General features: G+C 41.6%; 1 protein-coding gene across 1 annotated transcript in view; it reads left to right on the forward strand.

The window, feature by feature from the left end:
• The window catches only part of LOC139570592 (cadherin-23-like), a 587919-nt gene that overhangs the window by 200694 nt on the left and 374492 nt on the right, over window positions 1-12733 (forward strand). The window contains exons 7-8 of the mRNA XM_071392575.1: window positions 5047-5241; window positions 5538-5666. Of these exons, the coding sequence (XP_071248676.1) occupies window positions 5047-5241; window positions 5538-5666 (324 nt within the window). The remainder of the gene's footprint in view (window positions 1-5046; window positions 5242-5537; window positions 5667-12733) is intronic.

Consider the following 12733-nt stretch of genomic DNA (forward strand, 5'->3'; position numbering starts at 1 on the left):
AAAGTATTTGATCCCCTGCTGATTTTGTACGTTTGCCCACTGACAAAGAAATTATCAGTCTATAATTTTAATGGTAGGTTTATTTGAACAGTGAGAGACAGAATAACAACAAAAATATCCAGAAAAATGCATGTCAAAAATGTTATAAATTGATTTGCATTTTAATGAGGGAAATAAGTATTTGACCCCTTCTCAATCAAAAAGATTTCTGGCTCCCAGGTGTCTTTCATACAGGTAACGAACGGAGATTAGGAGCACACTCTTAAAGGGAGTGCTCCTAATCTCAGTTTCTTACCTGTATAAAAGATACCTGTCCACAGAAGCAATCAATCAATCAGATTCCAAACTCTCCACCATGGCCAAGACCAAAGAGCTCTCCAAGGATGTCAGGGACAAGATTGTAGACCTACACAAGGCTGGAATGGGCTACAAGACCATCGCCAAGCAGCTTGGTGAGAAGGTGACAACAGTTTCTGTGATTATTCGCAAATGGAAGAAACACAAAATAACTGTCAATCTCCCTCAGCCTGGGGCTCCATGCAAGATCTCACCTCGTGGAGTTGCAATGATCATGAGAACGGTGAGGAATCAGCCCAGAACTACACAGGAGGATCTTGTCAATGATCTCAAGGCAGCTGGGACCATAGTCATCAAGAAAACAATTGATAACACACTATGCCGTGAAGGACTGAAATCCTGCAGCGCCCGCAAGGTCCCCCTGCTCAAGAAAGCACATATACATGCCCGTCTGAAGTTTGCCAATGAACATCTGAATGATTCAGAGGACAACTGGGTGAACGTGTTGTGGTCAGATGAGACCAACATGGAGTTCTTTGGCATCAACCCAACTTGCCGTGTTTGGAGGAGGAGGAATGCTGCCTATGACCCCAAGAAACCATCCCCACCGTCAAACATGGAGGTGGAAACATTATGCTTTGGGGGTGTTTTTCTGCTAAAGGGACAGGACAACTTCACCGCATCAAAGGGACGATGGACGGGGCCATGTACCGTCAAATCTTGGGTGAAAACCTCCTTCCCTCAGCCAGGGTATTGAAAATGGGTCGTGGATGGGTATTCCAGCATGACAATGACCCAAAACACACGGCCAAGGCAACAAAGGAGTGGCTCAAGAAGAAGCACATTAAGGTCCTGGAGTGGCCTAGCCAGTCTCCAGACCTTAATCCCATAGAAAATCTGTGGAGGGAGCTGAAGGTTCGAGTTGCCAAACGTCAGCCTCGAAACCTTAATGACTTGAAGAAGATCTGCAAAGAGGAGTGGGACAAAATCCCTCCTGAGATGTGTGCAAACCTGGTGGCCAACTACAAGAAACGTCTGACCTCTGTGATTGCCAACAAGGGTTTTGCCACCAAGTACTAAGTCATGTTTTGCAGAGGGGTCAAATACTTATTTCCCTCATTAAAATGCAAATCAATTCATAACATTTTTGACATGCGTTTTTCTGGATTTTTTTGTTGATATTCTGTCTCTCACTGTTCAAATAAACCTACCATTAAAATTATAGACTGATCATTTCTTTGTCAGTGGGCAAACGTACAAAATCAGCAGGGGATCAAATACTTTTTTCCCTCACTGTACGTGCAGCGTGAGCTGAATACGTGACAAATGGTCTAAAACTACAAGGCCCTCTTAAACTCAACAGATAAGACTAGACATGCACCGCCTGCAGCTCTGCAAGTAACGTAGGCAAGGACACTTGACCGAAGATGAGAAAAGAAGAGCATTACCCTATCAATCGACCATTGGAACGTCTGATGTATCCAGTTAAACGGACACTTCCAGAACAAAGAAAGCTACTACAACTACTAAGGACATGGTGATCTCTGGTGGACAACCAGAGACTTATACAACCAGAGACTTTCTGTCGAACTATTCGTCACAGACAGATCGGACGATTTCTATAGACAGAGATGACCAAGACATACAAGCGTAAATATGCACATTGATTTTCTAAATCCGAATGAGCGGTTGTTAGGGTGCTAAATATCCATATTTACGATGAGCGTATTATTGAATTGTATGCACGATAGTTGAATTCCTTTGTCACTCTTTCTTTCCCCACCCCATTCATTGTGTAATAAGCCGTCATATTGGGTTAGTCCATTAGGGACTTTTCATTACATTATGTTGGTAATCAATTCAACCTATACTGTGTGTGTGTATGTATTTCTGTGTGATTATTTCGTTAGTTAGTCAATAAATAATTAAGCCAATGTGTGTAAGCTGAGTCATCATGTAGACTGGGGTTTGTGCATATTTTTTGAATATTACGATGTTCAGAATGAGACTGATATGAGTTTAGTTGAGAAGAAACAGGAAGTAGTTGGGATACTGTTCATCATTAAAGAGAAACTGCTCCTAAAACACATTTTCCTTTTGAAAAAGTCCTATGTGGCATCGATATGAGTCAGACACATTTATTATATTGTCAAAATTGACTACAAAGTGTAAATAGGATAATTTGTTCATAAAGTCAGTTTCGTCTAAAACGTAATGTTATGACTATAACTACTGTTCCCTGAAGGAGGGAAACGAGGGACAACATACTATGGGGAGTCGCACTCTCGCGACTTCGGTTGAAGGATCTACAATGGTACCTGACAAGGCCAATACAATCCACGCCTCATACGAAGCCCTGCCTTCCACAGCTGATAAGCGTGAGGCACGGACTCATTCCTTCAATTTAATACCACCCTTCACCAAGCCCAGGAACGGGCGGTGCGGGTCCAAACAGGTATTTGACCTTGTTTCCCTGGTTCCAGGGAACAGTAGTTATAGTCATAATGACCCACGGCAGACCACCCAGACCAAACCCTGCCTGATGCGGTAATCTGGGTATTGCGGACACGGCACGCTGGTTAGTGACTTTCCCCTGTCCCAGCTATAAGCACACTTGGATAAGTGACATCCAAACGATAAAACCACACAAACGTGTGTGGTGATGCCCAACTCATCCCAGCACATATCTCCTATAGTCAACCCTTTAAACAACGCCCAAGATGCTGCCAGAGCTCTGGTGGAGTGAGCACATACACAGCTAGGTAACCCTTGCTCCTTGTTGCTAAATGCCAGGGACAGAGCGCCCTGCTTAGAGAGCGCCCTGCCGCTAGTTGGATTAGCAGAACAGACAAATAGCTGGTTACATAATTGGATATCCTGGGTTCGTTCAATGTACGTGCGCAAAGCTCGCACCGGAAACAGGACATGTAACCTCTGTTGCTTTTCAGAAGCAAAGGAGAAGGTGAAAAGGGAAATAGCTCAAAAGCTAAGGACCTGTAGACATAGCCATGACTTTCGGAGCGAAGGCTACATTTGGACTCAATGTCACCTTAGTCGCCCAGGGCGAACTGAGTACAGGACGGGTGTATGGGTAACACGTGGAGGTCCCCGACATGTTTAGCCGAGGCCAAAGTAATGAGTAGGGAGGTTTTGTAGGAGAGGATCTTCAGATCCACTGACTCCAGAGGCTCAAAGGGGGCCACACCCAGCGTCTCCAAAAACATTGCCATGTCCCATGTTGGTGCAATAGGTTTAGATACCAGTCTGAGACCACATACACCTTTCACGAACTGCACCACTATGGGGTGTGGCCCAGGTGTGGCTCTGTCAATACCCACATGACATGCTGAGATAATGGCCATGTACACTTTAACGTGCAGAATGCGCGTCCCTGCTCGAAAAGCACCTGTAAGAACATAAGGATGTCCCTCACAAAGCACACAAAGCAATGAACAAGCCCCTTCTCTTGGCACCAGAGCTCAAACGCTTATACACATACAGCCCTCTCGTGGAGGGCGCCCTTGCAGACGGATTGGTAGCATTAACATTCGATGGTAAACCCCTAGCCATCAGATTGGCCCTCTCAGTGGCCAGGCCCATAGGAATCAAATCACCGGCCTCTCGTGCCAAACCTTTCCATGTGCCTGGGACAACAGGTCCCTGTGCAACTGGAGTTGCCACGGGTCTCCATCTAAAAGGCGAACCAAGGCTGCCTGGGTCAACGGGGAGCCACAATAATTAATGATAAGCCCTCCCGGCGCACCCTATCCAACATTGGCTGAATCAGAACCTCTGGCGGAAACGCATAATGGAGGGTCCAAGGCCACTGGTGCACCAGAGCGTCTGTTCCCAGAGCCAACTGTCCCAACAGTTGATGCGTAAAGACCTACGTTGGCTCTGCCAAACCTCTCCCATATCTGGGAAACCACCCAGGGGTGTATTCTCCACTCCTGAGGAAGAGGATCCCCTGGATATCAGATCTGCACCCGAGTTGAGGCAACCGGGAACATGCACCGCCCGAAGTGAGAGCAAATGTGCACTGCTCCACAGCAACAGGGAGCGAGCCAAATCTTTAGAATAGACAATAGACATAGAATATCATTCTAGTTCTGGTAAGACAGCTGATGTTGTACTCTACACACGTAAAGACAAAATATTTTCTGCTGTAAATATCATATTGATGTGCTTATAAAGACAGCATGGCAACACTTCCCCTAGCAAATGAAAATAAGTCTAGATAGGCTAGCCAGCTGCAGCTATACCCAAGTTATGCTAGCTAGCTGCCGTCAGGTTGGCTAAACACAAGGTCAGCACAGGCTTAAGCCTACACATAGAACTGAATTAACAGATCATCTGAGATGGTAAGTCAGTCAGGAGGAGAGAAGTCCTCAACTTCTAAACGTATCTACATAGCAAAGCAAGCTTAGTTTACCTCGCTGTCACTACTCACAACTGCACTTGTATGTTGTGATTAAATGGCAAAGACACACCCAAGAAACATCCACATCAAACTACACCCCCAAGACAACTCTTGTTTTGCTTCAGTCATGGACACTAGCATTTCTTAATGAGCAAACTGAAAACCGAGGCCAAATCAGGAAGTTCAGCCCCCCTTTAAATGTGCAGAACAGTAATCTGTATCCATCCATTGTTTCTACATAGCCATCCATCCACCTTTTATATAACCCCTCAAACTATAGAAATATGACTTTATGCAAACCTGTGTGCCTGTCTTTCTCTGTGTTCCAGAACACTCCAGTGGGCACCTCAGTGTACCAGGTGAATGCCACAGACCCAGACCAAGGCACGGGGGGCAGTGTGCTCTTCTCTTTCCAGCCCCCCTCTTCCTTTTTCTCCATCGATGGAGCCCGTGGTACAGTCACTGTCACCAGGGCTCTGGACTATGAGACCACATCGGCCTACCAGCTCACTGTCAATGCCACGGTGAGGGGATACACAAAATACAAACAAACTAAAACATAGATTTTATGAAGTAACAAGCATAACCATCTTGTCTAATGTCTATTCTATTTTGTTGTGGTTAGTGTAAATAAATAAAATTCAACTGAGAATGGCATGGAAATGTTGGCATATTGTTGTGAATGCAGGATTGTTTTCAGTAGGGCTAAGGTTTTAAAACTTTAAAAGAAAAGGAGCAAGTCCAGGTTTGAGTCTGTTTTCTTCCCAATGAACATGACCCAGGGGTGACCATTCTTGTGTGTGTCTGTTCTCTCCCTCAGGACCAGGATAAGAAGCGCCCTCTGTCCAGTCTATCTAATTTAGCCATCACCATCACTGATGTTCAGGACATGGACCCCATCTTTACCAACCTACCCTACAGCACCAACATAGGGGAGGATGTCCCACCGGTCAGTAATACTACGTCTCACCCCCCCTTTACTTTACTTCTCCATCTCCTCCTTCGCTTCCCCATATGGAAAAAATACATTTCAATATATTTAACTTCACCTAAAAATGTGTCTCAAATACATGTAGATCAATTTGCATCTTTGCTCAAATGCATGTCATGTCTGACAATATTTCAGAAATGCATGGCCATTACACCTAGTTTACAGGGTGGCAAAAGTGGTTCCTAATTCGGCTTCTTAAATTACTCTTTACGTATTGATGAAAAGGGATAATTGTTTTGTGCCACCAAGCCAACACGTAAGATTTCTCAATTGTTTACTTCAGATTTAAGGTTACTTATGTAAGCTAGTCACAACAATGATAGTTTATTGACATTTAAATGAAATTATGTTACTGTACATTGTTAGCTAACTGATAGTATACTACATGACCAAAAGTATGTGGACACCTGCTCGTTTGAACATCTCATTCCAAAATCATGGGCATTAATATGGAGTTGGTCCCCCCTTTGCTGCTATGACAGCGTCCATTCTTTTCGGAAGGCTGTCTACTAGATGTTGGAACATTGCTGTGGGGACTTGAATCCATTCATGCACAAGAGCATTAGAGAGGTCGGGCACTGATGTTGGGATATTAGGCCTGGCTCGCAGTCAGCGTTCCAATTTATCCCAAAGGGTATGGGGTAGAGGTCAGGGCTCTGTGCAGGCCAGTCAAGCTCTTCCATACCGATCTCGACCAAACACTTCTGTATGGACCTCACTTTGTGCACGGGGGCATTGTCATGCTGAAACAAGAAAGGACCTTCCCCAAACTGTTGTTTGAACTTGAATAGTTGAATAGAACTTAGCACGGGTACTTCCTGTTTGAGTTTCTGGCAATAGGAAGGAGCAGAATGGAATCGGGATCTGATTTGCTGAAGGGAGGGTGGGGGAGGACCTTGAAACCATCACATATTGGAAATTAACAGTGGTCGAAAGTTTTTGAAGCGGGAGTACTGCAGGCAATGTGTTAGAACTTCGGTCGTGTTTTCCTCAGATTTGCTACAATAAATGCGGCCTCAGGATATGCCGTTTCCAGTTTCCACAAAGTCCAGTGTAGTTCCTTGAGTGCTGACGTAGTATCGGGTTGAGGGGGAACATACAAGGCTGTGACGATGACCGAAGATAATTATCTTGAGAGTTAATGCAGTCAGCATTTGATTGAGGTATTCTAGGTCTGGTGAACAAAATTACTTGAGTTCCTGTACGTTACCACAATCACACGATGAGTAATTAATCATGAAACATACACCTCTGCCTTTCTTCTTCCCGGATAGTTCTTTATTCCTATCTGCACAATGTACTGAGAACCCATCTGGCTCTATGGATGGGGATAGTATATCCGGAGACAGAAATTATTCTGTGAAGCAAAGTATGTTACAGTCCCTGATGTCTCTCCGGAAGGAGATCCACGCCCAGAGCTCATCTACTTTATTGTCTAGGTACTGAATATTAGTAATACATTCAGAAGCGGTGGATGGTGTGCACGCCTCCTGAGTCAGACTAAAAGTCCACTCCGTGTCTTGGAGCAGCCTCTGGGATAAGTTAAATTGCCTTTGGGGTTATGAACAAAGGATCCAATTCAGGAAAGTCGTATTTCTGGTTGAAATGCTTGTGAGTTACCTCCAAAAGTTATTTCCGGCTGTATTTAATAATACAAAAACCGTTCTGGGCTAATATTGTGAGAAATAACTCAACAACAAAATAAAAAAACTGCAAAGTTGCTTAGGAACCAGAAGCAGACAGTGGTGGAAAAAGTAGCCAATTGTCATACTTGAGTAAAAGTAAATATACCTTAATAGAAAATTACTCAAGTAAAAGTGAAAGTCACCCAGTAAAATACTACTTGAGTAAAAGTCTAAAAGTATTTGGTTTTAAATATACTTCAGTTTCAAAAGGAAATGTAATTGATAAAATATACTTAAGTATCAAAAGTAAAAGTATAAATCATTTCAAATTCCTTATATTAAGCAAACCTGATGGCACGATTTTCTTGGTTTAGTTACAGTGCCTTGCAAAAGTATTCATCCCCCTTGGCGTTTTTCCTATTTTGTTGCATTACAACCTGTAATTCCAATGGATTTTAATTTGGATTTCATGTAATGGACATACACAGAATAGTCCAAATTGGTGAAGTGAAATTAAAAAGAAAGCTTGTTAAAAAAATATAAACGGAAAATTGGTGCGTGCATATATATTTACCCCCTTTGCTATGAAGCCCCTAAATAAGATCTGGTGCAACCAATTACCTTCAGAAGTCACATAATTAGTTAAATAAAGTCCACCTGTGTGCAATCTAAGTGTCACATGATCTCAGTATATATACACCTGTTCTGAAAGGCCCCAGAGTCTGCTGCTTGGCACCACCAAGCAAGCACCACCACAAAGACCAAGGAGCTCTCCAAACAGGTCAGGGACAAAGTTGTGGAGAAGTACAGATCAGAGTTGGGTTATAAAAAAATAACAAAACTTTGAACATCCCACGAAGCACCATTAAATCCATTATTAAAAAATGGAAAGAATATGGCACCACAACAAACCTGCCAAGAGAGGGCCGCCCACCAAAACTCACGGACCAGGCATTAATCAAAGATGCAACAAAGAGACCAATGATAACACTGAAGGAGCTGCAAAACTCCACAGCGGAGATTGGAGTATCTGTCCATAGGACCACTTTAAGCCGTACACTCCACAGAGCTGGGCTTTACGGAAGAGTGGCCAGAAAAAAGCCATTGCTTAAACAAAAAAATAAGCAAACACGTTTGGTGTTCATCATTCCCCTTTTCTCTATGCTATAGAGTAAAGAGACATATTTTTACGTTGTTTCATGGCAATTGCATATAGGCTACCCAAGTGTAGGTTACTGTAAATATTATCCTAAAACTTGCTGACCCTTTATTGATTATTATTTATTGATTTAGGCAATGCTTTTGGATTACATTTAATTTCCAGCGTTTAAAATGTACTGTTTAGGACAACCTGCTTTGGAATGAGTGACAGTCACTTTGCCTGCCTGCATATTATTATACATTTTTTCTATTTTCTTATAATATTATTTGAGTTAGAAAAACATTTAATAGGCTATTGGCTATATATGAATGTATTGAATGTTTCATCCATGCCGGTCCATTTAAGGGTTCCTCTCTTTTTTTGTTGCATCCTGGCTACCCTGAAACGATAGGTCGCTGAAGTGGAATTTGAAATCGTGTAGTGATACATTTTAGGTCAGATATGCTATAATATAGCCTGAAATGTCACTTTTTTTCCACAATTGCCCCACTACTGAGTGTTGTGAGAATCCCCCCTTTGTTTAAAGAACACAACACCACCCGATGTGTTCTTCTTTTAATTTCACTGTTCAGTCTCCTTTAGTGTTGATTTTCTTGTTGTTCCTGTGTGTGTTTGTTGCACTGTGTGTTTGTTGAGAAACAAAATAGCATTTCTTTCTGCAGTTATGGGTACAAGGAAAAGATGCATTCAAATCAAGGACTGTAGTGATTTATATTTAAACTTTATACTGACAATGACGTCACTTAATAACATTCCGATTTATAACGTGAAGTGCTTATACCATGTGGTCAAACGGAAAACAATACTGACACAGCTAAACCAAATGGATTGTGACATCGCTCTCCTCCAGGAGACTCACTTATCAGATAACGAGCACAAAAAGCTTAAATGGGAATGGGTAGGTCCAACTTTTTTCTCCCCTGACTCCTCCTCAAAAATAAATGGTGTTTGTATACTGGTTAATAAGAGGTTGTCTTTTACATTAAAAAATAAGGTAACTCATTCAGAGGGTCAGTTTGTTATTATCCAGTGCCTATTATTTGGCATTCATTTTACTTTTGCTAATATACAGTATATGCACCAAATTATGATTCCCCACAATTTATTAATAGATCTTTCTTAGAGATTGCAAAGCAGTCAAATACACATTGTGTAGTTGGAAGTGACTTTAATTGCATTTTATCTCCACACATGGACAATTCACAACCAGGTGGTCCCATATACAACATCTCTAGAGCAGTTACATTTCTCTGTGAAGAACAGGGGTTTATTGACATTTGCAGAAAGTTACACCCAACATAAAAAATTACACACAACATCAAATCCCTATGGCACTTACTCTAGGATTTACTTTTTTCTTATCCCTCAGACCTTAGCTCATCAGGTGGAAAACTGTATTATCAATAACATTACCATCTCGTATCATAGTCCTGTATCCCTGAAACTAAAGTTAAAGGATTGACTTCCTGGTACATACAGGTGGAGGCTAAATGTTTCTCTTCTTGGAGAAACTTGTTTTCAAAAGGTTATTTATGCTGAACATTTTGTCAATTTAAATCAACGGAAGGTATCAGCCCGCCCCTTTTATGGGAGAGTGCCTAGGCTTATTTTAGGAGTCAAATTATAAATTCTTCATCTCTGTTCAAAAAAGTATGTATAGAAAAACCTGAGAAGATTGAGAGAGAAATCATCCAATTAGAGGAAAGACAAACGAAACAAGGGGATAGGAACACTAATTCAATTGACTGCAGCGAAAGGAGAGCTTATTACGCTGCTTACTTATAAAGCTGAGGGTTCTATACTAGACCTATACTCAGGGAGACAAACCAGGGAAACGTCTTGCACTGCAACTGAAAAAGGATGCCGCTAAACAATATACTCTCGATATCAGAACTGTACTGGGCAAAGTTACTTCTTGCCAAGGGGTTTATTGACATTTGCAGAAAGTTATCGCCGCCAAACTTACCCTAGTAAAACTGACTATCCTACCGATCCTCGACTTCGGCGATGTCATCTACAAAATAGCTTCCAATACTCTACTCAGCAAACTGGATGCAGTTTATCACAGTGCCATTCGTTTTGTTACTAAAGCACCTTATACGACCCACCACTGCGACCTGTATGCCCTAGTCGGCTGGCCCTCGCTACATGTTCGTCGTCAGACCCACTGGCTCCAGGTCATCTACAAGGCTATGCTAGGTAAAGTGCCGCCTTATCTCAGTTCACTGGTCACGATGGCTACACCCACCCGCAGCACGCGCTCCAGCAGGTGTCTCACTGATCATCCCTAAAGCCAAAACCTCATTTGGACGCCTTTCCTTCCAGTTCTCTGCTGCCTGCGACTGGAACGAATTGCAAAAATCTCTGAAGTTGGAGACTTTTATCTCCCTCAACAACTTTAAAAATCTGCTATCCGAGCAGCTAACCGATCGCTGCAGCTGTACATAGTCCATCTGTAAACTACCCACCCAATTTACCTACCTCACCCCCCATACTGCTTTTATTTATTTACTTTTCTGCTCTTTTGCACACCAGTATCTCTTCTTGCACATGATCATCTGATGATTTATCACTCCAGTGTTAATCTGCTAAATTGTAATTATTCGATTTATTGCCTACCTCATGCCTTTTGCACACATTGTATATAGATTCTCTTTTTTTTCTACCATGTTATTGACTTGTTTATTGTTTACTCCATGTGTAACTCTGTGTTGTCTGTTCACACTGCTATGCTTTATCTTGGCCAGGTCGCAGTTGCAAATGAGAACTTGTTCTCAACTAGCCTACCTGGTTAAATAAAGGTGAAATAAAAAAATAAAATAAAAAGTTATACCCAACAAAAGTGACACTTTTTTTCTGTTTGCAACATTAAATTAGTTTGGTTTTGGGGAGCGCTTTTTGAAATAGAGTTGATATATGAAAGTCCAAAATCATGTTAGAACGAATCGGGATATGTTGCATTCTTTTTTGCTTCAACGTGGAAATCGTCAAGGAGATTGTCTCTCGCCACTTTTATTTGCCCTTAGCATAGAAACTCTGACGAAAGCTATTCAAAGTGCCATAAACATTCATGGTCTGCAGGTGGGGCCAAACGAACACAATATATCTCTATATGCAGATGATGCCACAGAGGCTGAGACAACAATTCCAAATATATTTATATGAATAGGTGAATATGGTGCTACATCAGGCTGTAACATTTACGTTACTGAAGCTATTGCAATGATGACATTTGTGCTGAAACCTCAAGCATCAAAGGCAGCTATGCCTTTAAGTGGACTGATACGAGCATACACTACTTAGGTGTTAATGTTACGTCAGACTATGGGAAACTATATGCTTTGAACTACCCCCCCCCCCCCCATGTGATTAGTAAAATCACTGAAGATCTAGATGCAGGTCGGGTCTCTTCAGTGAAAATTAATATCTTACCAAGACTGCTTTATCTGTTTTCAATGCTTCCTATAAAAACTAGCCTAAATACAGCAATAGGCACATTTTTATGGCAACATAAGAAGGCTTGTATAGGTTAGAAAAAACTGCAGCTGGTCAAATAATTGGGTGGGCTTGGCCTTCCTAACCTTAAATTGTATTTCTGGGCTGGGCAACCACATGGCATCATGGATTCAACAACCAAAGGATTTGTCATGGCTTAAAATTGAGAGTCAATATTGTGCTACAATGCCTTTACGTTGTCTACACTTTACATCAGACCCTATTTCTGTTGTGAGGATTAAACCAAATCAAATTATCACTCATACATTGAAGTTCAACACCAATATAAACCGATTAATGACATTCCTAGACACTCGCCTACATTCCACAACCCAGCCATCCTTCCTGCTTCCTAGAGTCTCAACTGTTGAAAGGCTTAATTCTTAAATAATTTCAAGAAATCTAGGACAAATTCATTATATCCCAAACAAATGTTTATAGGTACATTCAAGTAAGGCAATTCTAATCAAAAATGAAATACAATTTTATTGGTCACTTGCGCCGAATACAAGAAGTGTAGACTTTGTCAGGAAATGCTTACTTACGAGCCAATTCCCAGCAATGCAGAGTAAAAAAAAATGATTGTTAAAAATTGATTGTTACAAAAAATTACTGAGACAAATTACTTTATCAAGGGGAAAACATTGGGACTGTTTCAAACACAATATCATTAACATTCTAATATTATCTTTAGATAATCTTAAGAACTCATGGTAGGGTGAATTACAGGTGCATATATCAGA

Source organism: Salvelinus alpinus, chromosome 3 (genome assembly GCF_045679555.1).
Source record: "Salvelinus alpinus chromosome 3, SLU_Salpinus.1, whole genome shotgun sequence".
In the NCBI taxonomy this organism is placed as follows: domain Eukaryota; kingdom Metazoa; phylum Chordata; class Actinopteri; order Salmoniformes; family Salmonidae; genus Salvelinus; species Salvelinus alpinus.